We start from the raw sequence: 16,550 nt of genomic DNA, 5'->3' as shown, positions 1-16,550 counted from the left end.
TGGAACTTGCTTTGTAGACCAGGATAGCCTTGAACTCACAGAGACTCCCCTGCCTCTGCCTCCTGAATGCTGGGATTAAAGGTGTGTGCCCCCACGACCAGATGTGCAGCAGTGCTCCTGCCATATCGCCACTCATAGTCCAAACTCTTGTCAACCTTCATGTCTGAGCCACACTAACGCTTTCAAAAATACGGTCCCAGGACTCTTGAGATTCTGAGATCCTTTCAGACCAGCTCTAAGGTCAGCAGAGACATTGTTTTGTTTTTTCCTTGTTAACATTTTTACCTTTCCAGTGATTCCCACACTCCCAATTAACTGTTGGGGGAAGAGGAATATATGTGCCCAAGTGTGACTGTGTCGGCCAGAGGACAACTTTCAAGAGTTGGTTCTCTCCTACCATGTGGGACCCAGGGGTCAAACCCAGGTCACTAAGCTTGGCACCAGGCACCTTAACACATGGAGACACGCAAGCCAACGATGGCTTAAAACCAGTGGTGAAGCTGGGTTCACACAGCTCATGCCTGTCATCCCCACACTCAGGAAACTGAGGCAGAATTTCCGAGTTCAAAGCTATCATGGACTACAGTGAGACCCCTATCTCAAAACAGCAATAGGACAAAAGCTAAAACTGCGTGCTTGATGACACAAGGCAGTGACACCAAATTGTACTATTGCTTGCATGATTTACCACACAAAAGACTAGTTTCACTTAAGAATGTCACTGAAGCAGGGTGTTGATTTCTTAAAATTTAGCTGCTGAAATCTTTTAATCTCGGTGACAAAGTACACACACAGCCTTACTGCTTAACACCAAAGCACAATGACTGCAATGGATGAAAAAGCTCTAAGAAAATGTGCTACCTGTAAGCTACTTAAAAAATAAACTTTAGAGGGCAGGAAAAAGAAAAAAAATAATCTTTAGAAAATTACAGTAATTGCCTGGCGAAAAACATCAGTGATACTATTAGAGTTGAAAGTTAAATTAATCAGTCACTTTTTTTTCAAGAAGTTTTCACTTGAAGGAACAACTCACAAGTCATGGCTATTTAAATGTGGGCACTCAGCAGACATTTCTCAAAAACAAAATAGTAAGTGGCAGGCATAGTGGCACATGCCTTTAGTCCCAGCACTTGGGAGACAGAGGCAAGCGAATCTCTTGAGCTCAAGGCCTGTCTGATCTACATAGTGAGTCTCAGGACAGCTATGTAGTGAGACCCTATTTCAAAAACAAAATAAACATAACTGCCAATCATCCAGTGCTACACTGTCTGGCAATGTTTGAGTTGTTATGGTTCAGTTAGCTGTTCTGGCTGCGGTGGTCTGAATAAGAATGGCCCCCACAGGCTCATATACCTGAGTGCTTAGTCACCTGAGAGTGGCGCTGTTTGAAAGGATTAGAAGAAGAATCAAGAGAGGTATGTAACGGAGGGTAAGATTTATGATTTCAGAAGCCCATGCCAGACCCAGTCTCTCTGCCTATGGATCAGCATGTAGAACTCTCAGCTACTTTTCCAGCACCACGTCTGCCTGCATGCTGCCATGCTCCCTGTCATAACGACTGTGGACTAAACCTCTGAAACTGTAGGCAAGCCCACAGTTAAACGCTTTTCTTTTATAAGAACTGCCTTGGTCATGGTGTCTCTTCACAGCAATAGAACACTAAGACAAAGATCTTCCAAGTATGTTCTACAGATTATTAAAACAGCAAAAACATAGCTGTCAATTTCAGCATGGTCTTCTCAACATGAGAACTGGTGCCTCTCAGTGCCACCCAAGGGCCTCAACACTGCCAGGCCCTGTACTAAGGAGGCATCACTACAAAGAAAGCCTCTTGTTCCCATGCTAGAGCCTAGACTCTACCTGGAAACTTCCTGGAGATGTTACGAGTTAAGACCTACTTTGTCTTCAAATCCTTACATGGCCCATAAGCTCTGAAAGACTCCTGCCTCTACCATCACCTGCTCTCCTAAAGCACATGCACATCACTGACTATTGACTGCTTGGCCATGTTCTTCGGAGGGTGGATTATAGTCTAGCACAACGGTTCTCAACCTCCCTAATGCTTCAACCTTTTACCACAGTTCCTCATGTTATGGCAAGCCCAACCATACAATATTTTCATTGCTATTTTCTAACCCTAAGTTTGCTGTTGTGAACCATAATGTAAATATCTGTGCTCTTTGATCGTGTTCGGCAACCCCTGTGAAAAGGTCCTTGACCCCCAAAAGGGGTCACCACCCACAGGTTATGAACCGCTGGTCTATACCACCAGACCTGCATCAGCTGGCTCAAACCAGCAAACTTCTTGGAATATATAGAACCACATCCTCTTTAGAGAGTTTGAGCCTCTTCCAAGTTGGGCATTTCTCTTAACTCTACATCTCCATATAGTTTTCTGGTTTCTTTAATTAAAGTTATCACAGTTAATGATTAAAAAAAATACCCTCCTCTGGTTGTGCTTTTCCCCCCCTTAAGACTGGGTTTCTCTGTGTAGCCTTGACTATCCTGGACTCCTTTGTTGTAGACCAGGCTGGCCTCCAACTCACAGCAATGTGCCTGCCTCAGACTCCCAAGTGCTAGGATTAAAGGCGTGCACTACCAAGCCCAGTACTTTCTACCTTTTGACTAGACCCAGATTGTTCTAACATACTAATGCCCTTAAATACCTTTCTCACACATTTCCATAGAAAACTGCATTCTTCAAAACAACAACGCTATGTTGGCTAGCTCTTGTTTGCCAGAAATACGTGAGTACTCAATGAATGTAAGCTGGATGAACTAAACAGGGTTTTGAGACAGACAGACGTTGCTTCCCAGTGGAATTTCTACAATTCTATGAATCTAGAAAGTTAATCTTTTAAAAGATATTGGCAATTTAAGCTAAGAAAGTATGCTAACTTGTCACACTGCTGAAATAAACTCAGGAACCATAGATATCCTTGTGAGCAATAACTTAGGTGTAGGTCTAAGAGGCTAAATGGCTGCGGGCAGACCGGGCAATACAGGATTGGGGACGGGACTCAGCTGCAGCTGAATGTGCTTACCAACCACATAACCTGGGCTTGTTCTCCTGAACCACACGAACAACAGGCCTATCATCCTAGCACTGAGGAAGTGGAGGTAGGAGGTTCAGAAGTTCAAAGTCATCTTCAGTTAAGTAAAGAGTTCAAGGCCAGCCTGAGCTGAGTAAAAACCGTCCTAGGAAGGAATAAAAACAGCAAAAGCCTAAGCTAGGGACTGAGGTTTCTTATTTAGGATTTGGAGCTATTTACAAAGTAAGCAGACATAGAAGGCTTGTCGTCAATCAAGTAATTTGAGAAGAAAGGACAGAAATACGAAGTCTCTGGAAGAAAAAACAAAGAATACCTTCAGCACTGGCCCACTGTCTAATTTCTTAGGAGACAACCAGATTTAATTGGCCTGGGAGTTGAATACCATCATAATAAATTCTACTCTGGTTTAGCTACTGTCACTTTCTTATCATCGAAGAGTCAAGCAAAAGCCAAATTCAAACTCTTGAATGTAATGTACCAGGTTAAATGTAGAATTGTCCCTGGTATCTACAGAATCACATTAGGTAATCTTTAGAAATATTCTATATATATACTATGGATACAAACTGTAAGTAAACTGTTTCACCACTTACCCAACCCTCAACCCTTTCCAGAGTCCAAGTAAAAGACAAGATTAGAGAAAACACACCCTTCCAGAAGGATAACTGGATCAGGAAGGAAAACTGACAAATTCAGTTAAAGCAATAGGTGGAAAAGTACCCAGAGATACACAAAGAATAGTCAAGGGGTCATACTGGGAATTATTCAAAGTTAGCACAGGGAGCTAACCCTGAGTTATATAGAAGAAGACAAAGGTAGACAGTAAAAAACCAAACAGAAACAACAAGACCAGGCAGCCTCTGGATCAGACTGCTTTTGATAAGATTATACTTTTCCTCTGCTATCTTTGTATGTCTGGAAACTGTAAGTATGTGATGAAGGTGGTAGGAACACTAGTGTGTGTGTGTGTGTGTGTGTGTGTGTGTGTGTGTGTGTGTGTTAGAAGCCAGAGATGTAGACCAATGGAATCACATTTGTCTAAAGTGTGTTAAGGCCCTGTGTTCCATCTGCAGGAGGTGGGGGGAGTAAGCAGAGAAAGCAAGCAACTGTATTGTGTAGCCATTAAATGCTGTAGCAAAGCACAGCTAGCCCTTTCTACTGGAACTCACACTCCCTGACTCAGAAACCAAGCAGACTTAGATAGCAGGAATACTTGTATTGAATTACATGGAAAGATGTGCATAATATATTAAGTGAAAACAGGTCACAAAACGATACACATTGTATTTTCATTGTAAGAACATTCACGCTTTTTATATGCCTATAAATATGTGACTTTTGCCGGGCATGGTGGCACATGCCTTTAATCCCAGCACTTAGGAGGCAGAGGCAAGAGGATCTCTATGAGTTTGAGGCCAACCTCTTTTATAGAACGAGTTCCAGGTCAGCCAGGACTGTTACACAGGGAAACCTTGTCTTAAAAAAAAAAAAAGTGACTTTCTATTTCATCTGTGAAGGCCTTATCTTGTTTGCAATTCTTATAGACCACAAAACTCTCCTAAAATGTTAAGTACTGATTTTTCTCAGAGATTGTAATTCATGAGTTGGTTTTCATTTTGTTTTGTTTTCCTAGTGCTGAGGATACAATTCAGGGCTTTGTGCATGCTCTAACACTAAGCTACATCCTCAGCCCTTGGTGTATGGAGACAGGTTGGCCTTGAACCCATGATCTCTTGACATTGATGTGCCATTATGCCAGGCTAACAAGGTACAGTTATGAACATATAGTGCTAGCTATATTTCTATTTACGATGGTTAAGAAAGTAAGTAGTCTGACAAATGCCTGTAATCTCAGCACTCAGGGGGGCAGAGGCAGATGGATCTTTGTGAGTTCAAGGCCAGTCTGGTCTACAAGGTCCGAGACAGCCAAGACTACACAGAAAAACTCTGTTTTGAAAAATAAACAACCTCCCCAACCAAAAAAGTAAGTAAGTAAGTAAGTAGTTAGGAAGGAAAAAAGATAGTAAGATAACCTAAAATAAAGGGCTTGAGGCTTCATACTAACTTAAAAAATATATAATCTAACCTAGCCAGTCTCTTCACTGTCTTCCCCATTACAATTGCTCTTGATTCTCTATTGATTCTGTGGTTATAGGCCATTTCATAAATTATCCATAAAAATATTTATTCTCAAGTAAAAAAAACCTGGGTTAAAAATTGGGTTAAAAAATTCTTATATGGGCCAGGCATGGTGATGCTGTGAGCTCAAGGCCAGCCTGATCTACAAAGTGAGTCCAGGACAACCAAGAATACAAAGAGAAATCTTGTCTCAAAAAAACATTAAAAAAAATTCTTACATGGATTGTTGGGAGATAGGTTGTTGTACACCATGCATACAGATGCTGATCTCTGTGCCTGCTCCCCTCACCCCCATCTGGTTGAAGTCAGGGAAATGGCCATTGTCATTTATATGAAGAATCTCCTCTATCAATGTTGTGTAAAGAAGGCTAAGGCAAGGCTAGGATGGCAAGTAAAAAGAGCACGTGGCTGGGAGGCAGCCAGACTAGCATAACTGGGTCAGAATAGATGAGTAGCTATCCAATTTCAGAACTTAAAAACTTGTTGAATACACTTGGGAGGCAGAGGCAGGCGGATCACTGTGAGTTCGAGGCCAGCCTGGTCTACAAAGTGAGTCCAGGACAGCCAAGGCTACACAGAGAGACCCTGTCTCAAAAAACCAAACCAAACCAACCAAAAACTTGTTGAATAAATATAATAGGTCTCTGTTTCAATTATTTGGAAGCAAGGGTAGGTACTAAAAAAGGCCATACTGATATGATAATTCAACAGTGGATGAAGATGTGATGTAGTTGGCAAAGTGTTTTATTAGCATGCAAGAGCCCTGGGTTTGACTCCTAGCACTGCCTAGCAGTGTGTGGGCACCACATACCTGCAACCTCAGTACTTGGGAGATAGAGGCAGGAGGGTCAGAATTTTGATTCTGGGCTACACAGTGAATACCAGAATAGGCTGGGCTACATATGACTCTATCTCAAAAACCAAACAAATCAAAACCCAGAATCGTTTGAGGCCAATGTGGTGGCTTAAATTGAGAATGGCCCCCATAGGCTCATATACTTTAATACTTGGTCCCCACTCAATGAATGTTTGGGAAGAATTAGCAGCTATGGCCTTGTTGGGGACAGGTTTTCAGGTTTCAAAAGACTGGAGCCAGCACTAGTGCTTTCTGAATTATGGTTGTGTCTCAACATGTGAACTTCTTAGCTACTGCACCAACACTATATCTTCCTGCCTCACTGCTGCCATGATGGTTATGGAATCTAAACCTTTGAAACTTAAGCCCCAAATAAACCTTTTTCTAAAAGTTGTCTTGGTCATGGTATCTTATCACAGCAACAGAAAAGTAACTAAACAGAATCAAGTTATTTTGAAGAAAAGAGTTTATGAAAAACCTGGTGTGTGTGTGTGTGTGTGTGTGTGATGCACCTGTCTCTCCACCTTGTTTTTTGGGAGATTGGTTCTCTCACCTAGAGAGCTTGCCACCGTGGTTAGCTTGGCTGGGCAAGCGAGCCAACGGCCTGCCTGTGTCTGCCTCCGCACACCGCAGCTGGGGTTACATACAGGACTACGATGAGCTTGGTGTGCAGGTGCTGGAGGCAAGCTGCACTCAGTCCTCATGCTCAAGTGGCAAGCCTTTTACCCACCCAGTCATCGCCCCATGGCTTTTTTGGTAAACAATTGTCTAAAACCAATACAAAATAAAATAAATGAAAGACAAAGTGCAAGAAAATAACGAACCTACCTTATCAATATAAATCACTGCAAGGTATGAAGGCTGCTATTGCTCTAGGGAATTATTTTTTAAGAGCAATCTAATTTTAAGACAGGGACCTTCTAAGATACTAAAGCATACCTACACCATCTCACAGTGCACACCGACACATTGTACATGACAGTGTAGAATATTTAAGTGCATAAAAATCTGTAGTTACTTATAAAGGAAGAAAAAACAAGATTAGAGAAAATCTCTCTCCAAATTGTATAAGGCTGGCCATGCATTTTTTTTTTTTTTAATTAAAGTGTTATTAGAAAAGTTCACTAGCAACCATCTTCCAAACAGGTTCTCTGTTCTCTGGTCTGCTTGGAAAAGTTACTCAACTTTTAATGAAGTCAAAAGCTGAGCTTAGGAGAGCATTCTTTCAATACCACCATTTAGGAGGCTGAGACAGGAAAGACAGCTCAAGGCCAACCTGGGCCACTTATAAACCCTGTCTCAAAACAAAAGACAACTGAAAATCAAAGTTAAGACTCCACAAAATAAATAAATAAATAAAAAGAAAAAGACTCCATCCATCCAATGGCCAAGAAGTTAACCACATACATTCTTGAGGATCTGATGAAAGGTCTGATCCTGATTAGGGAATGTGAAAATGTTTACCAAAGTGTCTGAGAACCACACCTATTATTGATGAACAATTCCAACTAGCAAGTTCAGTTGGTGATTCTGTTTGAAGACGGTATAAAGAATAACCAGACGTACTGGGCGGTGGTGTTCATGCCTTCGATCTTAGCACCTGGGAGGCAGAAGCAGGTGGATCTCTGAGTTTGAGGCCAGCCTATTCTACAGAGTAATAGGATAGCCAAGTTCTACAGAGAAACCCTGCCTTGAAAATAAAATAAAATAAAAAAGGAAAAGAAAAGAAGTGGAAGAACTGACCACTTGAAAAAGTTAACATATACATTAAGTCACTATAGAATATTGTTTCATTTTGTTTTTTTAATAGATTAGTTTCTTTGTGGGGTGGAGAGGAAGACTGTACCACTAACTAAAAGTTGTAAAGGGGAAATCAAGGTAGGGGCTTCTGTTTTCCTCACCCAGAAGTCCCAAAGGAAGCTTTGTAAATATGAGTAGGTGAGCCTGTTGCCGTGTGGTAGAAATAAGTTAAAATATCTTCAGCTCAGCTTGACCAATGCATTATAATTACTAGGAACTAATGCCCAAGAAAAATGTAAAGCAGCATTACCATATTTGGTGCCTCCAAGTTTAGGTACATTGAAGAACTTCTTATGAGAATTGCCACTTAATGTTTCAATCAGGTACTCAAAGGTGTATCCTGGAAGAAGAAAAGAACAAACCTTTCATTAAATACAGTTACCAAGTATCTTATCCAAAGGAAAATACCTATAAATGTACTCAATGGAAATGTTGTATATTTTGTAAGGCAGCACAGTGCCTACTAAGCACTTGAAGTTTGGCTGCAGTGACCGACAGGCTGACTGTTCCACACTAGAGACATGGGCTAGCCTCCGCCATAGTGGGAGAGTGCCAAGCAGAAAACTAGGAAGATAATTTACTAGTTTGTCCATTGAGGCTGGCTGTGCTACTGTAGCCCACAGGGGCTTAAACTCACTGGGCATCCCAGGAGGGCCTCAAACCAGAGGTAATCATCCTCCCTCTGTGTGCTGAACTCTAGGATTATAGACATGAGCCACCATGCCCACCTAATGGCTTTTCAATCTTAAATATGTTAAATGTCTAGAAGGAGACCGTAAGAGTGATTTAGATTTTGTGCAAGCATTCAGAAAACATGGCCTGAAAATTGCTTAACTACAGAGAGAATGCTTTGAGAAAACTATTCTTAGGGTTTCAAAAGAAGCAACACAATTAACATTTCAACGATAGTTAGAACACTGAAGATTTTTTTAAAAGTGGCCATCAAAATATCTAGATAAATTGGTACATTACATTCTCCTATGAGACATGCTCATATGATTATGCCCTAATTGAACATGCCCCCACTCTTAGTGTTGTGGGAAAGGGTGAGGCAACCTTGGGGTTGAAAAAGATTCATTGTGCAGACTCATTACGTGGATGGGCGGGGACCCCTCAACATTGCTAAGATCTTCCTCCAAAACCAGAAAAGATAAGCGTGGTCCACTCGGAATGGATAGTGTTTTTCTTTTGTAGAGGGAGGCGGATGGGGGAGGAGACTGCAATAAATAATCTGGGAACCGGCTAACGTTCAGCCTCGACAGCCCATCACTCCACTTTCAGAAACAAATAGAGACTCCAGGCTGCTGAGTGCCAAGAACCAGCGGCGTGAAACCTAAACAAGGGGATCGAGGTCTTCCCAAACCTCAATGCTCACAAAAGAGGGGCGGGCAGGGAAGATGTGGGCTTGTCCGTGCCGGGAGCAGTTACTCCCGAGGACCTGCAGGCTGCCGATACATCAAGCAGCGGCCCCCGGCCAGTGGCGGAATTAGCCCCCCGCTGATGAGCGGGGAGGCCCGGCTTACGGGGCCGAGGCCCCGGGGTCGGGGAAGAATGATCAAGCCCTGAGGGCCCGGGGTGCCCCCCGGGTGACCGTAAAAAAAAAAAAAAAAAAAAGAAAAGCAAGGGACACGGCGGACGGCAGCGCACGCCTCCAGCACCCAGCGCTAAGGCGGCGGCCAGGCACTGACCTGCACTTGGGGAGTCCATCGCCGGAGACCATATTATCCCGCGGGGAGGGGAACGGCGGGGGAAGGAGGGGGTGGCCAGGCCGGGAAGATAGGGAGGAAGGCTGGAGGACTGGCAGGGGAAGGAGGAAGGAAGCAGTCTCACGCAAACACCGCGAGAGCCGCAGAACTGGACCGGGGTCCGTGCTCGCGGGATTTGCCGGATAATTCTCGCGAGATCTTGGAACCGGCGAAACAAAGAAAGAGAGGGGGCGGAGCTAGCTGGTAGGCGGGTCTCTGCGCAGTCGGCTATTCTCCGGAGCGGAGTTGGAACGGGGCGGGGCGGAGCTCAGGGAGGCAGTATCTTTGACGACAAGACCCCATAGGGTCCGTTACTTTGTTGTAGCCCATAAATGTTTTATGAGGGTTTGAGTTCCAGCAATGTCTGCAGGGTATCTTTTGGAGGAAAGAGACAGGATTGGAACTCAAGTTCTCCACGCATGGTAAAGCCTTTTATTAAACCGTGGTGGATGGGCACCCACTCGTGCATTCTCCAGAGAAGATGCGTGGGCTGATGGGACACAAGCAGCCCACTAATTGAATGAATTAAAATGTCCATACTTTCCTATGACTTCAACCTTTCTCTTCTCAACAGCAGTTAATCGTGATGGTGTTTTAAGCCCCTCAGCCCCAGCCATGGAGAATCCCTATATTTTCCCTGTCTGCTGCTATCTCTTGCTTAGCTTACTCTTTGGAGTTGTCTGCTTTTGCCCTCCTCTTCCCTACTCCCATTCCTTCCCACACTGGTTTCCACTTCCCAAAATGCCCATGATCATGGTAGGCATAACTTATTTGCTAATACATTTCCCGGACCTCGCTTTAGCTGCTCTTTTCCTTTGTCAAGACATCCTCCATCAGCTCCCATAACTCCAATCTATTCTGTACTTCATGCCGCTAAGCCTACTGCATCTCGGTCTACTCTGCCAGGGCTTTACTCTGCCCAGCTATTAGATGTACTGGCGTTAGCTCTGCCTCATGACATGTTTTGCATCAGATTTCATTTTCTCTGGCTCACTTCACCTTTCTATTGGCTTCCGTTATTCGTTCATATGCAGTCGCTTCTTAAACCCCATCTCCAAAGCTTAGAGGAATATATCCTAATACTTTTTACCACAGGCACCTCATACACAAAACCTCTCTAAAACAATCATCGTGCCCGCTACCACCCAAGCGGCAAGTCCTTTTGTTTTGCCTGCACTGGTGAATGCCGCTGCCCAAGCACAAACCAGCACACTGTCCTTGACTCCACCCTCTTCCATAAATGATTGATAGAAGTCCACTTAATATATTTAGTTTCTAGTTATTTCTCTTGGTACCACGTTGGTCTTGACAACTGTGACAATTTTCTCAAAGAGTCTCTAGGGCCTGACTATTCTCCTAAGCATCTTCATGATACTGAAACAAACTAAGAAGGGCACAGTAACCTAACTCAGATACCAAGAAACTGACTCGAGGTTTGAAATCCATTCAAATGGAAGCCTTGCTGAATTGCCCATTACCTCTAGAATATCTCTTTCTTTTGACTTGGAACACTGCTGTGCACTGTTGGGCTAGCCATTACTCATTCTTTAAGACTCAGGTTTTCTTTGCTTCTTAAAGATTTGTTTATGTGAGTACCTATGTCAGTGCATGCCATGTGTGTGCGCGTGCCCAAGGAGGCCAGAAGAGGGTGTCGAGCATCTGGGTCTGGACTTACCAACAGTCATAGGCAGCAAGTGCTTCTAATCGCTAACTCACCTCTCCAATCCCACGGTTTATATTATTTAGTTTGGGCTTTAAAAAGTGGCTTGTTGGAGTCCAGAATGGTGGTGCACTCCTTTAATCCCAGTACTTGGGAGGCAGAGGCAGGTGGATCTCCATGAGTTCCAGGCCAGCCTGGTCTACAAAGAGAGTCCAGGACAGCCAGGGTTCTGTGTAACAGAGAAACTTTGTCTTGAAAAAACAAAAAACAAAACAAAAATTGGTTTGTGGCCCTGGGGTTTGAATTGAAGTATTTTATAAGAGCAGCAAGTGTTCTTAATTGCTGAACCATCTTTCTAGCCCCTCAGGACAGTCTTTTATACAACCACACTACGACAATTAAATTCAAGAAATTTAACATTGATATGATATTATTAATATTTACATTTTATGCATCTGAATAATCAAACCATTTTAATATTCTATAATCAAACATTGAAATTGTTTACAACCAAATTTACAATTTTTACCAATTGTTTTTATTTTGTTTGTTTGTTTGTTTGTTTGTTTTGAGATATGGCCTTGGCCATGTAGCACTAGCTGATCTGTACTCTAGCCTGCTTGACCATGGCAAACATGGCTGTGGCAGGCCTTGCCCTTCTCCCCTAATTCCCTCTGCCTTGCTAAAAACCATTCGATTACATCCCCAAAGCCAGCGCCAAGGGCTATTCTGCTATTTGGCCACTTCCTCCTCCTGAGGCTAACTCCCAAGGTCCAGTTATCAAAGTATTGAAGTCCAGTAAATTGGCTCACGCAATTTACATGCCCAATTAAAATTAAGCATCTCATCCTAACATGGTGTTTCCTCTTTCACCTTTATGAACCGCCGTTTGTCTAAGAAGCTTGTCCGTCTGCTCTCTGTCCAGAGGCAGGGTCTTTGCTATAGTCTTCCCTGACCCCGAAAATACCCTTTCACCTCTCTCTCGCCCCTGTGCCTCCTCTCCTTTGTTCCATTCCTCTTTCCTTCTTCCTCTATCTCCTGTCTTTGTTCCTTACCCCTGCCCTCTGTCCTGGGACAAACACATTTCCTTTAGACTGAAAACTTGGCCTTGGGGTGACTTGAGCTGACTCAGAGGGTCACTATGAGCCCACGGTAGCCCCAAACTCATAACAGTCTTCCTGTTTTAGCCTCCCAAGGACTGGGATTACAGACATGCGCCACCACACCTAGATAAGACTGTTTTTCTAGAAACTTTCTCCACCTAAAATCCAATCCTGTCTAGTCTGTACTTAGGACAGTCTGCTTGTTTTCCTTAGTGCTATTGGTAGTTGTCAAAGTACAGCGTTCTTTTGCAAAACGTTCATTAATTGGGGCTTGCCTGATTGTTTCCTCATGATAAGGTTTATCAGGTAAGTCCAACCTTTTGATATTGCATCACAGCGCTGTCCTCCGAAAAGCTCACGAAAACTTATGCAATCGAGTTAACAACAACAAAAAATTGCTTCATTTATTTACAATTTTTAAGCTTTATAATGGCAAAGAATGTACTGGAGCAACATCCATTAAGTGTGCCTCAGTCATGTCACTCGTGACTAGGTGCCTATGAAGGTGCACGCAGGGCAGGCTCCACACTACTGCTCATAATAAAATGTGAAGCAGCCTCAGCGGAGATGTTAAAAGTGACCTTGGGCCAGATGTGTACATACAGATCAAAGCCATATATTTCATTTGTTTGAAAATGTACCTTTAACAATTTTATGCATATACATGATGTACACCTCTTAAACCCCTCCTACTTCCTCTGAATCATTCCCAACATATCTCTCTCCTATTTTCATCCCTCCCATTCATAATCCATCGAGTTTACTTAGGTTTGCAGAATTATATGGACCTGAGTGTGAGGTTCTGTGCAGCATCAGGGGCCGTGTACCCATGACTATCCCCCAGCAGTCATTACTCATAATATTTTAAGTAACTTTACAGTTTTGTGTTGGGCCACATTCAGAGCCGTCATTGGCCACATGCAGCCCATAGGGCCTTGGACCTTCCTGATAGGAGAAACATTTGTGACAGGGATGTTATGTAGATGATGCTGTCTTCTTTCCAGTGCATTGTAGCAGGAGGCATCTGATTTTACTCAGTTCCCTTTCTGTTGGGGTAGAGGTCGGGAGACACGGGATCATTTTGTTTTGTTTCTTGCTTTTATTGATTTCACTCTGCAGGCCTGCCTCAGCTTCCTGCCTTATCATAGGTATACACCACCATTATCTGACTCAACCAGAGTGGAGTTTTAAGTCCAAGTCCACAGGACTCTAGAGCCACTGTTTACCCTTCCACATGCCAGAGGAAAGATGAGGCATTGCATTTCGTAGGGGTGAGGCTGGAAGCTCTCCCAGCCTTTGGAAATCTTAGTGACTAAGACATGAGGTCTGCCATATCAGCCATGGTACAGTTTAATTATATTGACAAAGCCGGTTTGATTGTTCCAAAATAAATAGCATATATTAAAAAGATAAAAAGTATGATGAACAAAGCAAAAATAAAACCATAAAAAGGTATGATAAATACAAGTGCCTGCCATTCTGTGGATCACTGCTGAATCTGACCATGGGTAAGATAAGAGCAATTGGTTGCCAGCCCTTGATATGTGAAATCAAAGAAAACTATTGTGCAGCCAAAATAGGTAACTCTGTGTTCTGCCAATCTAGCAAAAGGAATGCCAAGTAAGGTCTTTTCTTCACTAGTAATAAATATATATGTATGTATATGTACACATATATGTATATATATGGAAATAAATTAAAATTTTAAGTTTTAAGCTTTTAGAAATGCAGCTACCTAGGACTACACTTGGGAGGCTGAGGCAGGAAGACTGCCCTGAGTTCCAGGCTAGCTTGAGCTATGGAGTTGAACTTTCTGTTTAAAAAAAGGTTTTGTAGGGGCTGGAGAAATGGCTCAGTGGTTAAGAACACTGACTTCTCTCCCAGAGGCCCTGAGTTCAATTCCCAGCAACCACATGGTGCCTCACAACCATATGTAATATGATCTGATGCCCTCTTCTGGCCTACAGGTATACATATAAATAAATAAATAAGTAAATCTTAAAACAAACAAACAAACAAACAAGATTTTGTTGGGCTGGAGAGAATGTTCAGTGGTTAAGAGCTCTTCCAGAGGTCCTAAGTTCAATTCCCAGCAACCACATGGTGGCTCACGACCATTTATAATTGGATCTGATGCCTTCTTCTGGTGTGCAGGTATATATGCAGATAGAATACTCATGTACTTAAAAATAAATATATTTTTAAAAGGTTTTGTAAAGTCCCTGAAATATCTGCTGAGAGCAGGTCTTGAAGAATGTTGGTGCAGGCTTACATTGAAAAACACCATTCTTGGAGGCTGGAGAAATGGCTCAGGGGTTAAGAGCACTGTCTGTTCTTCCAAAGGTCCTGAGTTCAATTCCCAGCAGCCACATGGTGTCTCACAACCATCTATAATGAGATCTGGTGCTCTCTTCTGGCCTGCAAGTATACATGCAGGCAAAACATTGTATACATAATAAATAAATAAATCATTAAAAAAAAAGAATACCATTCTTGGAAGTATTCTAAGATACAAAACAAAAACAAAAAAGTAAGGAGCTGGAGAGATGGCTCAGTGTTTGAGAGCATTGGTTGCTCTTCTAGAGGTCCTGAGTCAAATTCCCAGCAACTATATGGTGGCTCACAACCATCTATAATGGGATCTGATGCCCTCTTCTGGTGTGCATGAAGAGACAGCACTCATTTTATGTATGTATATCTGTGTGTGTATTAAATAAATAAAAAATTTAAAAGTAAAACAAGAGATCTCTATTCCTCAGGCTCTTACTCTTCGTTCTATAGAAACAAAACAAAAAGTAGACCTGCCATTAGTAAAAAGAACAAGAGCTTAAGAATCCAAAGTACCATTATGAAAACAAGCAGCTTAGGACATGGCTCTGTTGGTAGAGTAAGTGCCTAGCATGCAGGAGGCCCCGGGTTCAATTCTTAGCACCTTAGGAATCAGATATGTTGGCACATACCTGTAATACTAGCACTAAGGCACATGCCCCTGCACACAAGGGTACAAACATGTATCACACAAACATATGAACAAATATAAATCTCTTCCAAAAATTCAAGGTCATCTGTTGCCACAGACCTGGAATACAGACTCTATCAAAACAACAACAAACGCCACCTGTATGGATTTAATTGCCCCATCCCCCAATCCATCCTAACCCCTCAGGTTGTAGTAGACTTGATTGGTTGAGAACCTACTGCAGCAGGATTGATCATGATGCAATGCAATGACCAGTGTCATATGTAATACCCACACTTAGAAGTGGAGGCAGGTGTGGGACAAAGCTCTCTCCTGTTTTTGTGCCTGTCTCAGGAGCATGTGACACAATCAATCCCCAAGTGGCTACAGATGGTCAGTCACATGAACTTGTCACCTCTTGTCTTTCCCCGTGTAAATAGAGCAGTGTTCAGTTGCTCTCTCGCACAGCTCCACCCACCGCAGTGCTCATCTGCAGGAGCAAAGTGCTGGCTGTTCCCAAAGCAGCTGCTCCGTTGCCCCAAGTCAGGTCACCTCTGTTGCTGCTTGGCTCCGGTTCAGAGCCCTGAGCTCACCGCTGCCACTTGGCCTGGTGCTGGCAGCCCAGCGGCAAGAGCAGTAACACTCATTGTGGAGAAATCTTTTCTCCCACACCCCTAGCTGTACCAGAGGGTTTGTGGCAAGGACCTCATTGCTTGCTCACTCGGACACCACAATTCATCCTTTTCCTCCAAGAGACTCATGACACTTGCACTTTCCAGCACAGAAGGGCACACTTCCAGCCTGGTGGCATCTGACAACACGGAACCACAGATCTGATAATGCCTGCTTAAAACCCTTCAGAGTTCCTGCACATGTCTGTCTGTCTGTCAGGTCAGACTTCCGAGCTCAATGTCTGAGGTCCTCTTGGGCCTAGCTTTTACCTGCTCCTCACTCTTTTTTCTTTTCTGAGCACACAGGAGTGTGTGTGTGTCTGTCTGTGTGTGTGTGTGTGTGTGTGTGTGTGTGTGTGTGTAAAGAAAGGGTTTCATGTATCCCAAAATGGCCTCCAACCTGCTATGTAGCTGAGGATAACCATGAACTTCTGATCTCTCTGCCTCTTTTTTCTTAGTTTTGGAATTACAGACATGTCATTATGCCTGATTTTTTTTTTGTCTTACTGTTGTCATGAGCCTCTTTTTTCCTTCCTCTGCCTCTGTCTCCTCTCTCCCTTCTTC

At 43.1% G+C, this 16,550-nt stretch overlaps 1 protein-coding gene across 2 annotated transcripts in view; it reads right to left on the bottom strand.

The window, feature by feature from the left end:
• Positions 1 to 9,730, bottom strand: part of IREB2 (iron responsive element binding protein 2) — a 51,026-nt gene extending 41,296 nt beyond the window's left edge. For both annotated transcript variants that reach the window (XR_014779477.1, XM_084782953.1), the window contains exons 1-2: positions 9,537 to 9,730; positions 8,099 to 8,188 (exon numbers count right to left, since the gene is read on the bottom strand). Coding sequence is in view for 1 of the 2 variants with exons in the window: in XM_084782953.1 (XP_084639079.1) it covers positions 8,099 to 8,188; positions 9,537 to 9,555 (109 nt within the window). In the remaining variant the exon portion in view is untranslated. The remainder of the gene's footprint in view (positions 1 to 8,098; positions 8,189 to 9,536) is intronic.
• Positions 9,731 to 16,550: the final 6,820 nt, after the last annotated feature.

This window comes from Acomys minous (assembly GCF_964271855.1).
Source record: "Acomys minous genome assembly, chromosome: 5".
Classification (NCBI taxonomy): domain Eukaryota; kingdom Metazoa; phylum Chordata; class Mammalia; order Rodentia; family Muridae; genus Acomys; species Acomys minous.
Note: the sequence above shows the minus strand (reverse complement) of the source record. Positions and strands in the feature narration are given on the sequence as shown.